The sequence below is a fragment of the Oncorhynchus kisutch genome, linkage group LG29, assembly GCF_002021735.2.
Source record: "Oncorhynchus kisutch isolate 150728-3 linkage group LG29, Okis_V2, whole genome shotgun sequence".
Lineage (NCBI taxonomy): Eukaryota > Metazoa > Chordata > Actinopteri > Salmoniformes > Salmonidae > Oncorhynchus > Oncorhynchus kisutch.
This window is the reverse complement of record NC_034202.2, coordinates 10,044,074-10,064,460: the sequence shown is the minus strand read 5'-3', so window position 1 is coordinate 10,064,460 and position 20,387 is coordinate 10,044,074. Positions and strand designations below refer to the sequence as shown.

Here is a 20,387-nt window from a genome sequence, read left to right as displayed (position 1 = left end):
CCAACAGGATCTAGAATTTGAATATCAGGAAGTAGAATTTAATTTGGTTCAATTCAAAGAAATTCCACTCTATCGTTGAACATGAGAGTTTCATTGAATCTGACAGATCACACTTCCAGATAGCAAAGAATATATAACTTTTCTATATAAAATGTTCATATGGTCTTTGAAACTTAATAGCCAATTATATTTCCACCAACCATTGTATTTGTTTGGAAAATAAATGTAAGGCCTCAGGGTCAACTTGAGGGTTAAACGAATGCATTCTGGGAAATGTATTATTTTTCCCATATTGAACAAAATGTAAGTGATTACTGAAATATAATAACTTAGAATATTCACATACAGGTTTTGTTTTCCTTGATCATACATTAAGGTTTTGTCCTGAACATCTATTGTATCAACAATATTTTATACGCATGTACAGTTGAAGTCGGAAGTTTACATACACCTTAGCCAAATACATTTAAACTCAGTTTTTCACAATTCCTGACATTTAATCCTATTACAAATTCCCTGTCTTAGGTCAGTTAGGATCACCACTTTATTTTAAGAATGTGAAATGTCAGAATTTTTTATTTCAGCTTTTATTTATTTCATCACTTTCCCAGTAAGTCAGAAGTTAAACTTAAACTCAATTAGTATTTTGTAGCATTGCCTTTAAATTGTTTAACTTGGGTCAAACGTTTCGGGTAGCCTTTCACAAGCTTCCCACAATAAGTTGAGTGAATTTTGGCCCAGTCCTCCTGACAGAGCTGGTGTAACTGAGTCAGGTTTGTAGGCCTCCTTGCTTGCACACGCTTTGTCAGTTCCGCCCACAAATGTTCTATGGGATTGAGGTCAGGGCTTTGTGATGGCCACTCCAATACCTTAACTTTGTTGTCCTTAAGCCATTTTGCCACAATGGGGTCATTGTCCATTTGAAAGACCCATTTGCGATCAAGCTTTAACTTCCCGACTGATGTCTTGAGATGTTGCTTCAATATATCCACATCATTTTAATTCCTCATGACGCCATCTATTTTGTGAAGTGCACCAGTCCCTCCTGCAGCAAAGCACCCCCACAACATGATGCTGTCACCCCCGTGCTTCACGGTGGGATGTTGTTCTTCTGCTTGCAAGCCGCCCCCTTTTTCCTCCAAACATAACGATGGTCATTATGGCCAAACAGTTCTATTTTTGTTTCATCAGACCAGAGGAAATTTCTCCAAAAAGTATGATATTTGTCCCCATGTGCAGTTGCAAACCGTAGTCTGGCTTTTTTTATGGAGGTTTTGGAGTAGTGGCTTAGGACTCGTTTTACTGTGGATATAGATACTTTTGTACCTGTTTCCTCCAGCATCTTCACAAGGTCATTTGCTGTTGTTCTGGGATTGATTTGCACTTTTTACACCAAAGTACGTTCATCTCTAGGAGACAGAACACGTCTCCTTTCTGAGCGGTATGACGGCTCCGTGGTCCCATGGTGTTTATACATGCGTACTATTGTTTGTACAGATTAACGTGGTACCTTCAGGTGTTTGGAAATTGCTCCCAAGAATGAACCAGACTTGTGGAAGTCTACAATATTTTTTCTGAGGTCTTTGCTGATTTATTTTGATTTTCCCATGATGTCAAGCAAAGAGGCACTGAGTTTGAAGGTAGGCCTTGAAATACATCCACAGGTACACCTCCAATTGACTCAAATGATGTCAATTAGCCTATCAGAAGCTTCTAAAGCCATTACTTCATTTTCTGGAATTGTCCAAGCTGTTTAAAGGCACGGTCGACTTAGTGTATGTAAACTTCTGACCCGCTGGAATTGTGATACAGTGAATTATAAGTGAAATAATGTGTCTGTAAACAATTGTTGGAAAAATTACTTGTGTCATGCACAAAGTAGATGTCCTAACTGACTTGCCAAAACTATAGTTTGTTTCACAAGAAATTTGTGGAGTGGTTGAAAAACGAGTTTTAATGACTCCAACCTAAGTGTATGTAAACTTCTGACTTCAACTGTATATAATGACATGTTTGATGTTTTATGTACAATATGTATATTTGTATAGACTACACCTAATATAGGCATTTGAATTTCAATTAATTTCACTGAATTCAGTTCTATTGCATTTAATACCAATTTCAATTGAAATTCTGTATCATGTTTACTACTTCAATTCAAAATGACTTATGACGCATTCTCAATGCAATTATGAATTGAGCACAACCCTGGTGTGTATGTGTGTCTATGTGCGTGTGTGAGTGAGTGCAAGTTTTGTATGTGTAATACTGTATGATTGTAATGTGTTTGTTTCAGCGAGAGACTACTCCAGTCTGTGTGTGAAGCAGCCTATTGGCAGACAACTATTCTGTCTCTTCTGTCAGAGCAAACCTGAGCTACGGCACTGCAACTCTCTACTGGACAAAATGGTGCGATTCACTATATAGGCCTTATTCACTATGAAGGTGGTGGTATGGTCCATTTTGGGGGAGGTGATCTGACTGAATGCTGCGAGCTGATGTTAAAGTACACTCTGCTGAAAGACCTGTGTCATAGCAAAGTGATGCCATATTTCCCGAAGGGTGTGTGTTTTGGGTGCACGGCCAGGAAAGAGTTCTAACATGATAACTTTGTTAGAAACGTAAAGTATGTTACAGTATGCAGAAGACGACTTATGTCTACTGTGTTATAAATAACTTTGTTATTCAGATCTCTCTGTATTTCCTTATTGGCCTGGATTCAATGGCATGCTGAGATTTCGTGACCTGAGTCGTTCATGAAGAACGATCAAGCAATCAGTGACAGATACTAGACGGGGATCTTCAAAATTCATGTTGACAAAACAGGAATCACAAGTGCAGATGTCTTTGAACTTTTACAGGGGGAGTATGAGGTGCAATCAGATGAAGATAGGAAGAGTTTTGGCATGCAAATCATTAACAGGTTCCTCAGTAGACAGGTACTGTCTTTACACACACACACACACACACTAAAGGTTGATTTCTCACTTTAGATTTGTGTTAAATAACTGTGTATGTTCTCCTGCCAGTCGTCTGAGTGTGTACAGGTTGTGGAGAGCTATGGTAAGAGGTGCAGAGAGAGTCTGGAGGTGTGGCACGGTAGAGACATCTTCATTGACTGCACAGAGTGAGTCTGACCCTTATCCTAACCACAGATCTCTAAACCCTGACCTCCCTCTTACTCCAACCTTCCCCATGTTACTCTCACCCTTCCCTCCACTATCTTACCCCACGCATGTGAGTGAATGTGTGTGCTGCGAAGTAATTCACCCTTCTTTCACTGTGTCCACAGTGACCTCCATGAGTTTCTGAGTGGTGCCCCCTTCCTTCAGTACCTACAGAGCATGTACTTTGAGCGTTTTCTGCAGTGGAAGATGGTAGAGAGGTCAGTGCATATGGACGGGTGTGTGTTTGACTGAGTAATCAAACTAAGTGAGATATGTCCCCACGTGCTTGACACCCAGCCGCTAACTGTGTATTTCTCTCCCACCAGACAGCCCGTTACCAAACACACCTTCAGACAGTACAGGATGCTGGGCAAGGGAGGCTTCGGGGAGGTTAGGCTTCTTTCACTACACTTCTTTTCACAAAGTTTTGGAGAGAAATCAAAACTCTGAAAACATAGAGCCCAAATCCAACTTGAGATGCAAATTATTAACTACAATTTTGATCGTGAGGATTCAGCTCATACAATCTCCGCCTCCCCATCCTTTACTCCCTTCCCCCCCCCCCCCCCCCCCCAGGTGTGGGCATGCCAGGTGCGAGCCTCTGGGAAGATGTATGCGTGTAAGAAGCTGGAGAAGACTCACATGAAGAAGAGGAGAGGAGAGGCCATGGCCCTCAACGAGAAACAGATACTGGAAAAGCTCAACAGCAGATTTGTGGTAGGGTTCTTCACACAATCGGACTCTCTCTCTCTCTCCATCCTCTTCTCTTTCTTTCCATCCTTTTTCCCTCAACCCCTTCTTTTCTTTTCCTTTTTCTCATCCTCCCATAACTTTATCTCTAGGTGAGTCTGGCGTATGCGTATGAGACCAAACAATCTCTTTGTCTGGTGCTAAGCATAATGAACGGAGGAGACCTGCGGTTCCACATCTATAACATTGGTCCTCCAGGCCTGGAGCCGGCCAGGGTTCGGTTCTATGCTGCTGAGGTCTGCTGTGGTCTCCACCACCTCCACCAGAGGAACATTGTCTACAGGTCAGTAGACACGGGCTCTGTCCTGATTCTACACTCTTTTCCAGAAGTGTGCCCTCGCACACTCGCCTTCATGGATTTAAAAGCATAGGATTGGCGTAAGTATTGACTGGAAGGAGTCCCCCCCCCCCCCATTGTAAATCTGTGCGAGAAATTGTTTGCCCACCTCTTGCACACTTCTGGAAAAGGGTGGAGAACTGGAACACAACCAGATTAAAACAGATTGTGACATTGAAAAGGCACTGTACTGACTTCTGTCTTTTTTGTTTTTTTGTTTCAGAGATCTGAAACCGGAGAACATACTTCTGGATGACAATGGTAGGTACACTTTAATAATATCGCAATCCAGGAGCGCAACTTTGGTTTGAGAAGTGGTGGTGGGGGGCATAATTATTATTATCCAGTCAGATAAACACACCAAACAAAAGTTGAAAGTTGCACCTCTGTCGCAACCTTATCTGTGCTTCACGCCCAGATCAGATCACGCTTCCATCTCTGTCGCAACCTTATCTGTGCTTCATGCCCAGATCAGATCACGCTTTCATCGATGCAGATTCTAGTTTCCCCAAGCAGGATATCCTGGTGACGTCATTTCAGATGTTCTTTTCACACAAACGGTTGGTCTATCAGGAAGTAAGTTAACGGTGTGTGATAAGCAGGTCTAGTATATATTTAGATCAACTTATTTGCACCTGTTCCAAACTTGGCAGTGTGTTGGAGGCACCTGTAGATGATATCAACCATACCACTGTAATTAGTAACTACCTCAAAGGATACAAACACTCTGCCAATGTCACCTGCCAAAAACATCCTACTTCTTCCCTCATATACAGTGCATTCGGAAAGTATTCAGACCCCTTCACTTTTTCCACATTTTGTTACAGCCTTATTCAACATTGGATTACATTGAATAGGGGGGAAAAAATCTACACCCAATACCCCATAATGACAAGGCAAACACTAGTTTAGTAATTTTTGCAATTGATTAAAAATAAAAACAGAAATCATTCTGTGTTCAGACCCTTTACTTAGTACTTTGTTGAAGCACCTTTGGCAGCGCTAACAGCATTGAGTCTTCTTGGGTATGACGCTACAAGCTTGGCACACCTGTATTTTGGGAGTTTCACCCATTCTTCTCTGCTGATACTCTCAAGCTCTGTCAGGTTGGATGGGGATTGTCGCTGCACAGCTATTTTCAGGTCTCTCCAGAGATGTTCGTTCGGGTTCAAGTCTGGGCTGAACCTTCGTCCCAGTCTGAGGTCCTGAGCGCTCTGGAGAAGATTTTCATCAAGGATCTCTCTGTACTTTGCTCCATTCGTCTTTCCCTCAATCCTGACTAGTCTCCCAGTTCCTGCCACTGAAAACATCTCCACATATGTGACGCTTGGCATTCAGGCCAAAGACTTCAATCTTGGTTTTATCAGACCAGAGAATATTGTTTCTCATAGTCAGAGTCCTTTGGGTGTCTTTTGGCAAACTCCAAGAGGGCTGTCATGTGTCTTTTACTGAGGAGTGGCTTCCATCTGGCCACTACCATAAAAGCCTGATTAATGGAGTCTTGCAGAGATGGTTGTCCTTCTGGAAGGTTGTCCCATCTCTACAGAGGAAGTCTGGAGCTCTGTCAGAGTGACCATTGGGTTCTTGTTCACCTCCCGGACCAAGGCCCTTCTCCCCCGATTGCTCAGTTTGGCCAGGTGGTCAGCTCTAGGAAGTGTCTTGGTGGTTCCAAACTTCTTCCTTTTTACGAATAATGGCCGGCCACTGTGTTCTTAGGGACCTTCAATGCTGCATAATTGTTTGGTATCCTTCCCCAGATCTGTGACTCGACACAATCCTGTCTCGTAGCTCTACGAACAGTTCCTTCGACCGCATGGTTTGATTTTTGCTCCAACATACACCGTCAACTGTGGGACCTTATATAGACAGGTGTGTGCCTTTCCAAATCATGTACAATCAACTGAAATTACCACAGGTGGACTCCAATCACGTTGCAGAAACATCTCAAGGATGATCAATGGAAACAGGATGCAACTAAGCTCAATTGAGTCTCATAGCAAAAGGTCTGAATACTTACGTAGGTATCTGTTTTTTATTTTCAATAAATTTGAAAAAACTCCAAAAATCTGTTTTCGCTTTCTCATTATGGGTTATTGTGCGTAGATTGAGGAAATGTTTATTTAATCAATTTTAGAATAAGGCTGTAACGTAACAAAATGTGGGAAAAGTGAAGGGGTCTGAACACTTTCTGAAAGCACTGTACTTTGTGTTCGATGATTTTCCCTGTCATGGGAAAATGTTGATCTAGTATGTGAAATAATCTGTGGCTACCATACTATATGAACTAATGCTCCACTTAACCCCTCCCCTCACCTCCTCTCTTAGGGCACATCCGTATCTCAGACCTGGGCCTGGCGGTGAAGCTATCCGGGGGGAATCTGGTACGAGGCAGGGTGGGGACCCTGGGTTACATGGGTACGTGGCTCTAACCTACTGTACACTTACAGGTTGTAGTGGTGATTCCCCATGAAAAGCCGCTGGCACAGGAGAGAGCCGTCCATAACACGTCCACAGAATCAACTTTCCAAACGTTACTCGTCGGCTGAAGTTCCCATTTATTGCGTATTTAAAATATAAATAGCTCCAATACACATATTCCTATACAAAAAGGTGCAGAGAGAAGCATTTTATAAGCTGTATGGTTAAGAACTGTATGCGCTCTCCTCTCAACTGTGCTTACCCTTCCTGGTCACCTGTGCTACCTACACACACACACGACCAGTGACCCCATCATATAGTGTACAAAACATGTTAAAATAGCCCTTGACAGACAACATACACACAACACATAAACAGGCCAAAATGGCTCCTAAACACCGGCCCCTAATTGTTCTCTGATTTAGGGAAGAAACAATTACACAAATTACACAAATGTATGTGTGTGGATTAGTCCTTAGGAAGGGATGATCTTCAGCACCAGAGGTTGCTAGCACTTTGCCCCTGTTCAGCATAAGTGTAGTAGCTCCCGAGTGGCACAGTGGTCTAAGACACTGCATCTCAGTGCAAGAAGCATCACTGCAGTACCTAGTTCTAATCCAGGCTGCATCGGTTCTGACTTAGAATATGTGGACATCTACAAATACCTAGGTGTTTGGTTAGACTGTAAACTCTCCTTCCAGGCTCACATTAAAATACCCCAATCCAAAATTTAATCTAGAACCGGCTTCCTATTTCGCAACAAAGCATCCTTCACTCATGCTGCCAAACATACCCTCGTAAAACTGACCATCCTACCGATGTCATTTACAGAATAGCCTCCAACACAATACTCAACCAATTGGATGCAGTCTACCACAGTGTCATCCGTTTTGTCACCAAAACCCCATATACTACCCACCACTGCGACCTGTACGCTCTCGTTGGCTGGCCCTCGCTTCTTACTCGTCGCCAAACCCACTGGCTCCAGGTCATCTACAAGTCTCTATTAGGTAAAGCCCTGCCTTATCTCAGCTCACTGGTCACCATAGCAGCACCCACCCGTAGCACACGCATATCTCACTGGTCACCCCCAAAGCCAATTCTTCCTTCGGCCGCCTCTCCTTCCAGTTCTCTGCTGCCAATGACTGGAACGAACTGCAAAAATCACTCAATCAAAGCTGGAGACTCTTACCTCCCTCACTAGCTTTAAGCACCAGCTGTCAGAGCAGCTCACAGATCACTGCACCTGCACATAGCTCATCTGTAAATACCCCATCCAATCTACCTCATCCCCATACTGTATTTATTTATCTTGCTCCTTTGCACCCCAGTATCTCTACTTGCACATTCATCTTCTGCACATTCTACCATTCCAGTGTTTAATTGCTATATTGTAATTACTTCGCCACCATGGCCTATTTATTGCCTTACCTCTCTTATCCTACCTCATTTGCACATGCTATATATAGATTTTTGTACTGTATTATTGATTGTATGTTTGTTTATTCCATGTGTAATTCTGTGTTGTTGTATGTGTCGAACTGCTTTGCTCTATCTTGGCCAGGTCCTAGTTGCAAATGAGAACTTGTTCTCAACTAGCTTACCTGGTTAAATAAAGTTTAAAAAAAAAAATAATAAATCACATCCGGCCATGATTGGGAGTCCCATAGGGTGGCGCAAAATTGGCCCAGCATCGTCCGGGTTTAGCCGGGGTAGCCCGTCATTGTAAATACGAATTTGTTCTTAATGGACTTCCCTAGTTACATTTTTTTAAAGTAGCTTGTCCCAAGTGTGCCACTTTCTATGTGTAGATGAGGTGGGCAGTAACAGCAGGGCAGCCAATCTGTCCTGGGTTGCCACCACCTCCTCCTAAGTGGCCGCCAGAGACCCACACCAATGGGATCCATCTCCAACACGGTCGTCACCAGCAGGGTGGATGGCCTGTGGAGCATCGCTGCCAATCCACCATATTGTAGTTTTTATCTGTCAATTTCTTACATGTTATCAGAGCAGTGGAAATGCTTGCCACAACCCTTGCTCGTTGTCACAGGCATAGCATGAGCGATTCCAATAACCTGACATTCTGCACGCAATGATCCATTAGTCCAATTTCCAATCAAAGTTAAGTTCTTACTTTTTTCCCCCTTTTTTGTTGATTTTATTAACCCTGACAGGCACGACGACTAGGTTGCAATCAGGATTCCTGTCCCCAGCATTTCCATCCAAATTAACAAATGCACTGGTAGCACTCTGCTCTCCGTTTTCATTTTTTTTGCAGTGGTTTACCTTTTTGTGGGTGATGTGCAACATGGTAGGATTATTTGCGCGAACAAACTTCACGGGTATGTCTGTGTGCATCCTTTGCTCGTGTTTCCAGGGGTCAGACAACCCGAAGCAGGCTCCTTTGGATCTTCAACAAGTCCAACTTCTCTCGATGTGGCTTTTTGTTCAGTTCTGTGCATGTGCCTGGACTGTGTTCTCTTTTGACAGAACGGACACTGCCGGAGTGCCGCACTAGAGGGATTGCCAACCCAGCTCTTTCACTGTTTTCACAGCTGGTGTGACACTGATGGCAAAACCATTTTCTCTCTCTTTCAAAACACTTGACCTATTTACAGGTACTGAGCCTCCCCTCACTGCTGAGGTGGGGGGAGGGTTTCCCTTAGGTTTTCAAACACAGGATGTTATGCTATTCTGGCTTGGCAATCAACAAAAGTGAACCAGATCAGCAAACCTGGCTCTTCTTCCATTTCTCTTGTAGGTAGCCGACCCACCTTTAAACTTACATGGCAGCTTTGAGACTACAGCTCTCATTTGTTGGGCTGTCCATTTCCTCCCTATATTGAACATTATCCATAGTGTTGAGGCCTCCAGTGAGAGAAATGTCGGAATCTTCAACCCTGATTGGCGACCAGCTTCTCAATGTAAGCTGTGGCGACTCTATACTCATCTCAAGTGGGGGGGTTCAGAAGCCTTTTGGCATCTGCATAATCTCTGTCAGCCTCCACGTGTCGGCAACTGCAGACTAGATGTCTGGGTTGGCCCATGGTGCATTGCTCCAAAAAGTACAGCCTGTCTTTGGTGTTCTTGGTACTGTCTTCAATAGCATGTTCAAAGAACCTGTAGTCTAGTGGGTCACCCTTAAACACTGGTACACTAAGAGTTGATGAGGACAACCTTTGCTGCTTTACCAGTGTTGCCAATGCTTGTTTCCTTTTCAATGCTTCAACTTTAACCAGTAAGAAGGCTGTCTTTTCAGACTGGCGTTTGGGCCAGACCATTCAACCGGATCCTTTTCTGCCCCCTCGGCAGGAAACAAAGCCTTCATGGACTCATTGAGATCATGCAACTCAACCAACTTTGAGAAATCAGTGCACATCTTTGACAACCAATTGAACATTTTCACCATGAGCTGTGTGATCTCATCTCTTTTAAGTAAAGTACGCCGAACTTAGCACTTTTAGATCCTTTGAATTTTTGCAGTTTCCATTTTAAAAGGCATGTAACACTGAACATAAATCCCATTGATTTGCAACCACCAGCACAGCAGGAATACAGTTTAGCAAGGCACAGTGTAATGAATGAGTCCAACACATAACAGACAACCAGCAAAGCGTCTGCTTTTCTCTCCGCTGCAAAGAGAGCTCTCAACTCAGAGCCCGAATCCAACAGAAGGCACACACAGCTAAAGTTCCACAATCTCAAAAGTTCCCAAATTCATCCAACACTTCGAGCAGATTGAGCAATAGAAAGAGTAACCGCACTTCATTACCCTTCTCCCTTCTCCATTTCATGTACTTTGCGATTGTGTAGGCAAGTAGCACCAAGGGAAAATAAAAATCAGTCAGAGCTACACTAGCTTCAGTCAATATTGTAGTACCCGAGACCACATATTGATCTATTGATCGGGTACTCGGCCTTGACTCGGTCTCGGACAGTGAGGACTAGTAATTTCTTCCTGAGATCAGCCGAGTAAAAAACCCAATCATCAGCATCTATTAAGTCAGCGCATAAAACCACTTCACCAGATACATACACTCCTTTCTTGAAACATTAATACAGTATCTTAACAGCCTTTATATATTTTATAGCCATGTTTGCGCAGGGGTGAACCTATAGTCTTTCAGTGTGTGACAGTTTTGTGATTCTGAAAGGACAGAAATGTAATACCAGCATACTAATGTGGGAGAGTGTACTTTTCGTCAAACACAAAGGGCGTTTGCTAACCATACCGTTTGCTAACCATATGCTAACCATACCGTTTGCTGACCATATGCTAACCATACCGTTTGCTGACCATATGCTAACCATACCGTTTGCTGACCATATGCTAACCATACCGCTTGCATTACGTGAGCGAGCGTTGCAAAATAAATGTACACGTTATTCAATCATTGCATCCAAACTGCCCACGAGCATCTGCGTAGCTTGGCGCTAAAATATAACTTGGTTCTATTTGTGACGCTTGACACGATGCAAGTCCTGCCTCTCCCATCCCCTCATTGGTTTATAGGAGCATATACACAAGTGGGTGATTGAAGATAAACTGAGATCAACACTCCAGTCCAGTCGGTGGTGGTAATGCACCTTAAAGTTGGTTGCCAACCGCCATATAAAGTCCAAAGAAGACAGAGACTGAACGAGAGATTACAAGAAACTAACTCGGTTTACTCTTTTATCTGTGGATTAATTGTCGGAGTAGAGGACCTTGTGCATTTCAGGTAAAATAACAACCCAATGTTTATATCCCAGGACAAATTAGCTAGCTAAATCGCCATGAACGGTTAATGCTTATCCAGGCCATTGGGCAGCGCACAATTGACCCAGCATTGTCCGGTTTTGGCCGTCATTGTAAATAAGAATGTGTTCTTAACTGACTTGCCTAGTTAAAAGGTTAAATAAAATAAAAAATATGCTCTCTGTGACTGCTGTCTTTCCATCGGCCCTATGCAGTGGAGGAGTGGGTATACTCAAATTTAGCCAAAAAGTTCCCACACGGCCCGCCCAGCAAAGGAAATGCACCCTGTGTGAAATATCCTGTTTTGTTTGTTTTCCTATAGATTTTTCTGATTTTCACTGTCAGTAGTTTTATTTTGAACAATTTGATTGTCACAACGATGCTTAAACCACATCAAATCTGATTGGGTGGGCCAGTCAGGGCCCACCAGTGGGTGGGCCTCTGTCCACCTAGGCCCCATCCATATCTACGCCCCTGATGCAAATAGCACATGAAGACAATTGCACATCACCAATAACCTACTAACCAACACTTCGGACTAAACTTTTTCAATTCCTGGTTTGCATACCCATTGTTGCCTTAGCATTTCTTACCCTACCAGCTGCTGATGTAATTCTTCGGTGAGCTGCTCCATGCCAAGACCAGTTGAGCTGCACACACTTGCTGCCTGCAGATGATATTCCGTTGAAAGTAAGCTATGTGTGCGGCGCATATGTGAATATATTTCATGTACTTTGCGATTGTGTAGGAAACTTTTTGCATCATTTCTCTATTGTACTACATCATAATAAGTCATATACCTCCGCTACACTACTTCGATACGCATCAGTAGGGAATAAGAAGTGAGTATACGTAATGTCCACTGAAAAGAAAGTGGGTGTACGGCTTACCTGCCGACCTAGACCGGGCTCGAACACACGCCATTGCGAGCATATTGATTTTGTCCATCCACACCAGACACGATCAGGACACGCAGGTTGAAATATCAAAACAAACCCTGAACCAACTATATATTGATTTGGGGACAGATCGAATAAGACTTTTTTTTTTTTACCTTTATTTCACTAGGAATCGAACCAGGGTCTGTAGTGACGCCTCTAGCACTGAGATGTAGTGCCTTAGACTGCTGCGGCACACGGGAGCTCCCATGACATTAAAGGATAAGCAGTCCATTCACTCAGCCATAAGCCTGTAGAGGTCCCAATCATAAGAATACAAAAACACAACCATTCAGCATTTCCCAAATCGAAATGTACAACTATTACTTCCCAAAGAAACATCACATTTAGCACACAAAGTGACCAGTGACAAAGTTTAAAGTGGAACTGTCAGCATTTTAATATGAAACAGACAATCATATCAGTCAAAAATATAAAATTCCCAGTTAATGCTACAAAACCAACTTTATAAAGGAGGTTTTAAAAATAGGGTATATTTAACTCAACGTTCCATGACACACACTAAGGCATTGTTGGCAGTATAAATGGATGCAGTTCAATGCATGATTCATTCACCAGTACATTTCTTGGTAGTCCAAAAAATAATGCTATCAGTTTGTAAATCACAGCTGGCCTGGTACATTGTCTGCTGCCTCCATTCAAATCAAATGTATTTATATAGCCCTTCATACATCAGCTGATATCTCAAAGTGCTGTACAGAAACCCAGCCTAAAACCCCAAACAGCAAGCAATGCAGGTGTAGAAGCACGGTGGCTAGGAAAAACTCCCTAGAAAGGCCAAAACCTAGGAAGAAACCTAGAGAGGAACCAGGCTATGTGGGGTGGCCAGTCCTCTTCTGGCTGTGCCGGGTGGAGATTATAACAGAACATGGCCAAGATGTTCAAATGTTCATAAATGACCAGCATGGTCAAATAATAATAAGGCAGAACAGTTGAAACTGGAGCAGCAGCACGGCCAGGTGGACTGGGGACAGCAAGGAGTCATCATGTCAGGTAGTCCTGGGGCATGGTCCTAGGGCTCAGGTCCTCCGAGAGAGAGAAAGAAAGAGAGAAGGAGAGAATTAGAGAACGCACACTTAGATTCACACAGGACACCGAATAGGACAGGAGAAGTACTCCAGATATAACAAACTGACCCTAGCCCCCCGACACAAACTACTGCAGCATAAATACTGGAGGCTGAGACAGGAGGGGTCAGGAGACACTGTGGCCCCATCCGAGGACACAGGGCCAAACAGGAAGGATATAACCCCACCCACTTTGCCAAAGCACAGCCTCCACACCACTAGAGGGATATCTTCAACCATCAACTTACCATCCTGAGACAAGGCTGAGTATAGCCCACAAAGATCTCCACCATGGAACAACCCAAGGGGGGGCGCCAATCCAGACAGGATGACCACATCAGTGAATCAACCCACTCAGGTGACGCACCCCTTCCAGGGACGGCATGAGAGAGCCCCAGTAAGGCAGTGACTCAGCCCCTGTAACAGGATTAGAGGCAGAGAATCCCAGTGGAAAGAGGGGAACCGGCCAGGCAGAGACAGCAAGGGCGGTTCGTTGCTCCAGAGCCTTTCCGTTCACCTTCCCACTCCTGGGCCAGACTACACTCAATCATATGACCACTGAAGAGATGAGTCTTCAGTAAAGACTTAAAGGTTGAGCCTGAGTTTGCGTCACTGACATGGGTTGGCAGACCGTTCCATAAAAATGGAGCTCTATAGGAGAAAGCCCTGCCTCCAGCTGTTTGCTTAGAAATTCTAGGGACAATTAGGAGGCCTGCGTCTTGTGACCGTAGCGTACGTGTAGGTATGTACGGCAGGACCAAATCAGAGAGAGAGGTAGGAGCAAGCCCCTGTAATGCTTTGTAGGTTAGCAGTAAAACCTTGAAATCAGCCCTTGCTTTGACAGGAAGCCAGTGTAGAGAGGCTAGCACTGGAGTAATATGATCAAATCTTTTGGTTCTAGTCAGGATTCTAGCAGCTGTATTTAGCACTAACTGAAGTTTATTTAGTGCTTTATCCGGGTAGCCGGAAAGTAGAGCATTGCAGAAGTCTAACCTAGAAGTGACAAAAGCATGGATTAATTTTTCTGCATCATTTTTGGACAGAAAGTTTCAGATTTTTGCAATGTTACGTAGATGGAAAAAAGCTGTCCTTGAAATGGTCTTGATATGTTCTTCAAAAGAGAGATCAGGGTCCAGAGTAACGCCGAGGTCCTTCACAGTTTTATTTGAGACGATTGTACAACCATTAAGATTAATTGTCAGATTCAACAGAAGATCTCTTTGTTTCTTGGGACCTAGAACAAGCATCTCTGTTTTGTCCGAGTTTAAAAGTAGAACGTTTGCAGCCATCCACTTCCTTATGTCTGAAACACATGCTTCTAGCAAGGGCAATTTTGGGGCTTCACCATGTTTCATTGAAATGTACAGCTGTGTGTCATCCGCATAGCAGTGAAAGTTAACATTGTGTTTTCGAATAACATCCCCAAGAGGTAAAATATATAGTGAAAACAATAGTGGTCCTAAAACGGAACCTTGAGGAACACCGAAATTTACAGTTGATTTGTCAGAGGACAAACCATTCACAGAGACAAACTGATATCTTTCCGACAGATAAGATCTAAACCAGGCCAGAACTTGTCCGTGTAGACCAATTTGGGTTTCCAATCTCTCCAAAAGAACGTGGTCATCGATGGTATCAAAAGCAGCACTAAGGTCTAGGAGCACGAGGACAGATGCAGAGCCTCGGTCCGATGCCATTAAAATATAATTTACCACCTTCACAAGTGCAGTCTCAGTGCTATGATGGGGTCTAAAACCAGACTGAAGCATTTAGTATACATTGTTTGTCTTCAGGAAGGCAGTGAGTTGCTGCGCAACAACCTTTTCTAACATTTTTGAGAGGAATGGAAGATTCAATATAGGCTGATAGTTTAAATATTTTCTGGGTCAAGGTTTGGCTTTTTCAAGAGAGGCTTTATTACTGCCACTTTTAGTGAGTTTGGTACACATCCGGTGGATAGAGAGCCGTTTATTATGTTCAACATAGGAGGGCCAAGCACAGGAAGCAGCTCTTTCAGTAGTTTAGTTGGAATAGGGTCCAGTATGCAGCTTGAAGGTTTAGAGGCCATGATTATTTTCATCATTGTGTCAAGAGATATATTACTAAAACACTTGAGCGTCTCTCTTGATCCTAGGTCCTGGCAGAGTTGTGCAGACTCAGGACAACTGAGCTTTGAAGGAATACGCAGATTTAAAGAGGAGTCCGTAATTTGCTTTCTAATAATCATAATCTTTTTCCTCAAAGAAGTTCATGAATTTATCACTGCTAAAGTGAAAGTCATCCTCTCTTGGGGAATGCTGCTTTTTAGTTAGCTTTGCGACAGTATCAAAAAGGAATTTCGGATTGTTCTTATTTTCCTCAATTAAGTTAGAAAAATAGGATGATCGAGCAGCAGTAAGGGCTCTTCGGTACTGCACGGTACTGTCTTTCCAAGCTAGTCGGAAGACTTCCAGTTTGGTGTGGCGCCATTTCCGTTCCAATTTTCTGGAAGATTGCTTCAGAGCTCGGGTATTTTCTGTGTACCAGGGAGCTGGTTTCTTATGAGAAATGTTTTTAGTTTTTAGGGGTGCAACTGCATCTAGGGTATTGCGCAAGGTTAAATTGAGTTCCTCAGTTAGGTGGTTAACTGATTTTTGTCCTCTGGCGTCCTTGGGTAGACAGAGGGAATCTGGAAGGACATCAAGGAATCTTTGTGTTGTCTGTGAATTTATAGCACGACTTTTGATGTTCCTTGGTTGGGGTCTGAGCAGATTATTTGTTGCAATTGCAAACGTAATAAAATGGTGGTCCGATAGTCCAGGATTATGAGGAAAAACATTAAGATCCACAATATTTATTCCATGGGACAAAAGTAGGTCCAGCGTATGACTGTGACAGTGAGTGGGTCCAGAGACAAGTTGGACAAAACCCACTGAGTCGATGATGGCTCCGAAAGCCTTTTGGAGTGGGTCTGTGGACGTCACCAAAGATTAGAATATTATCTGCTATGACTACAAGGTCCGATAGGAATTCAGGGAACTCAGTGAGGAACGCTGTATATGGCATCCATTCAGGATGTACTGTTTCAGTTTCAATGACTCAATATTCTGGACAAAAACAGACATGTAATTCAGGCTGGGAATGTCAATACAATCAAACTAGCAAGTGCATCATCACAGGTCAGTCATAACATGGCTAATAGGCTAGCATATCTATTTGTATAACAAGATGAAAACACAGAGCCTAACATTAGCTAGCTGCTAGGAGGATGTCATGCCATTGGAGGAGTGGGTGAGTGACTGACTTTTTACCTACATATTCTTTTTCGGTGGCTACACACAGCTAGAGATACAGGTGTCATTTGGTTAGCTAGCAAGAACTTGAACAACTGTTATCAAGTTAGCATATCTCTTTCTCTCTGACACCCGCTGAATATGACCGGTGTCAGTAAACGTAGGCAAAAAAAAGTAATAGTCAAGAATGCCCTAGATAACATGTAAACAGCCTAACCAGCACTGCTACAGTGAGTAAAATGGTCAGTGAGGTGTTCTCTCATTTGTGTCTAGAAGCAGCTAGCTAGCAAACTTTAGCCAGTTAGCTCGGGTGCTTGGTTGGGACAAGCAAGAATGTATTTATTATTTTACCTTTATTTAACTAGGCAAGTCAGTTAAGAATAAAATCTTATTTTCAATGACGGCCTAGGAACAGTGGGTTAACTGCCTGTTCAGGGGCAGAACGACAGATTTGTACCTTGTCAGCTCGGGGGTTTGAACTTGCAACCGGTTACTAGTCCAACGCTCTAACCACTAGGCTACCCTGCCGCCCCAGGGAATTGGCAGGCGAGCTGCAGAAGGACGATGAGGCTACAATCCCCATCATTTTTCAGTGCAATTTTGATGGCCAAGTAGCTGAAAAAGTTGTTCCTTCATTAGATTTTAGCTCATCTTGCTCTGGCAAGCATTAGTTGTTGATCTTGTTGTTGATGTTCATAACTGAGGGAGAGGGAGCCTACCTTTTTCAGAGTTCTTTGATCAATAAGACTGTAAAGTTCCCAAATGTAAGAGGACTCCTGTAGTGTTCACAGATTTATTTTCAGAAATCTATTCATGTGTATTTTGTGGCTTTTGGTGAATGTGTTGTAATGATCTAAAGTCACGCTGTTCCAGCTTCCTGTAAAAACAGTTCATTTAAAAGTGAATGATGACAGGCCCTTGTGGCAAATACGGGGGATTTTCCGGTGCATGTGTAGTGCGTCTTGGAGTGGTGAGCACAATCAGTGTAGGCTTGGGGGGAGGCCATTGTGTGTGTGTGTGACTGGGCTTGAGGGAGGCCGTTGTCTAGTCCTTTGGGTGTCCTTGGACATGTTGTGTCAAACTGAAACTGTATAGAAAGTGATCTCAGTCTGGGACCGGCAGTTGCTCCATGGACCAGCTCGGCTTGTTACTGTGTAATAAAGTCAACATTGAATTCACAAGCTCCGGTGTCTAAGATATATTTTTAATAAGTATTTCCGACACAAATGGCTTGTTTGTATAGAGGCTTACTGTAGCTCTGATTGGCTATAGTGCACCGGTCTGTGTAGACCGGTCCTGGACAACACCAATGTTTTAAGTATTATTTAAGTGGTCACTTGTCAGAAAATGTTATTTTTAAGTGTCATTCCTGGAGATTTATATTAAGTGATTTTAATAAGATTTCATGTTGCTAAAATGCTATCAGTTCCACTTTAAATGCAACAATGTTTCACAAGTAATTTTCAAAGAGATGGCTAACAGCAAAAAAGCCGCAATAAAAAAAATCATTAAATAACAGTTCCACTCACCAGATGGTGATCATTTGAAACTTAATTTCTTGTTGAAAGTTATTCCTGAAAAGGGAGAAGCTAACAAATTAGCAACATCATCCTCTTTGATAACACCTGCTGCAAACTAGCCGACAACAAGCTAGCTAGCCCACCCATGGGAAAACTACTGCTCGCTATTGCGCAGTAAGTTTACCTAAATTATTGTAATAATGGTCCCATCCATTAAGTCAAAATGTGATTCCACTTCAACATTTTTCCCTAATACAATTTAAATAGTGGACATTTTTAACTTTTGTGGTGGCAATTTGACTAAATTAAAATCATGATAATTGAACTCGCATATTTCTGGTCTCGGTCTTGACTCGGACCCCTTCTCCCGGACTCGACATTTGGCTCCAACACAGGTTGTGTATTCATATCTTGTGGACTTCAAAAAGTGCAAGGTATATGAAATATCATTACAAAGACTTGCACACTGTTTAGATGCCCACAGTGGTCAAAATGAATATATATATATTTTTTTACATTCACCTTTTCCTTCCAGATGTTGTACTATCACTAAGTCTCATTACAGATCTAATTTAGGAGCAACAACAAACAGTGAGTGGACATTTCCAAACCCGTCCTTCTTTCACTCAGCTCCAGAGGTGATTGGCCATGAGTACTACGGGATGAGCCCTGATTGGTGGGGCCTGGGCTGCCTTGTGTACGAGATGACGGCCGGACGATCCCCATTCAAGAGACAAGGGGAGCAATTGACAGAAAAAGAGATGGAGAGAAGGATACAGGAGACGGAAGAGGTGTACAGGAAGACATTTAGCAGCGAGACAGAAGACTTCTGCCGCTCTGTGAGACTAGACTTTTGCTCAGCTTTGACCTGAAGCTTGTCAACTAAATGTAGTTCAAATATAAATGTAACTGTCAACATAAAGGAAACACCAACAATGTGGGCGTTGGGCCACGACCAGCCGTCAGAACTAATTCAATGCGCCTTGGCATAGATTCTACAAGTGTCTGAAACTCTGATGAAAGGATGCAACACCATTTCCCCCCTGAGAAATTCCATAATTTGCTATTTTGTTGATAGTGGTGGAAAACACTGTCTCAGGCACCACTCCAGAATCTCCCATAAGTGTTATTGGGATAAGATCTGGTGACAGAGACAACCTTTAATTAATGCTCCTTTGAAAGTCACTAAGATCTCTTATAATGGACAACTGGGCATTTATATACATGACCCAAAGCATGGGTCAGGGACCACGTGTGGAAGCACCTGCTTTCAATATACTCAAGTGTTTCCTTTATTTTAGCAGTTACCTATACAGTGCCTTGCGAAAGTATTCGGCCCCCTTGAACTTTGCGACCTTTTGCCACATTTCAGGCTTCAAACATAAAGATATAAAACTGTATTTTTTTGTGAAGAATCAACAACAAGTGGGACACAATCATGAAGTGGAACGACATTTATTGGTTATTTCAAACCTTTGTAACAAATCAAAACTGAAAAATTGGGCGTGCAAAATTATTCAGCCCCCTTAAGTTAATACTTTGTAGCGCCACCTTTTGCTGTGATTACAGCTGTAAGTCGCTTGGGGTATGTCTCTATCAGTTTTGCACATCGAGAGACTGAAATTTTTTCCCATTCCTCCTTGCAAAACAGCTCGAGCTCAGTGAGGTTGGATGGAGAGCATTTGTGAACAGCAGTTTTCAGTTCTTTCCACAGATTCTCGATTGGAATCAGGTCTGGACTTTGACTTGGCCATTCTAACACCTGGATATGTTTATTTTTGAACCATTCCATTGTAGATTTTGCTTTATGTTTTGGATCATTGTCTTGTTGGAAGACAAATCTCCGTCCCAGTCTCAGGTCTTTTGCAGACTCCATCAGGTTTTCTTCCAGAATGGTCCTGTATTTGGCTCCATCTATCTTCCCATCAATTTTAACCATCTTCCCTGTCCCTGCTGAAGAAAAGCAGGGCCAAACCATGATGCTGCCACCACCATGTTTGACAGTGGGGATGATGTGTTCAGGGTGATGAGCTGTGTTGCTTTTACGCCAAACATAACGTTTTGCATTGTTGCCAAAAAGTTCAATTTTGGTTTCATCTGACCAGAGCACCTTCTTCCACATGTTTGGTGTGTCTCCCAGGTGGCTTGTGGTAAACTTT

General features: G+C 42.9%; 1 protein-coding gene across 1 annotated transcript in view; it reads left to right on the top strand.

Annotated features, from left to right (window-relative positions):
* Positions 1 to 20,387, top strand: part of LOC109880100 (G protein-coupled receptor kinase 5-like) — a 37,492-nt gene that overhangs the window by 15,403 nt on the left and 1,702 nt on the right. The window contains exons 3-12 of the mRNA XM_031809146.1: positions 2,297 to 2,409; positions 2,862 to 2,939; positions 3,030 to 3,127; positions 3,293 to 3,385; positions 3,494 to 3,557; positions 3,744 to 3,884; positions 4,010 to 4,200; positions 4,478 to 4,515; positions 6,580 to 6,669; positions 18,859 to 19,067. Of these exons, the coding sequence (XP_031665006.1) occupies positions 2,297 to 2,409; positions 2,862 to 2,939; positions 3,030 to 3,127; positions 3,293 to 3,385; positions 3,494 to 3,557; positions 3,744 to 3,884; positions 4,010 to 4,200; positions 4,478 to 4,515; positions 6,580 to 6,669; positions 18,859 to 19,067 (1,115 nt within the window). The remainder of the gene's footprint in view (positions 1 to 2,296; positions 2,410 to 2,861; positions 2,940 to 3,029; positions 3,128 to 3,292; positions 3,386 to 3,493; positions 3,558 to 3,743; positions 3,885 to 4,009; positions 4,201 to 4,477; positions 4,516 to 6,579; positions 6,670 to 18,858; positions 19,068 to 20,387) is intronic.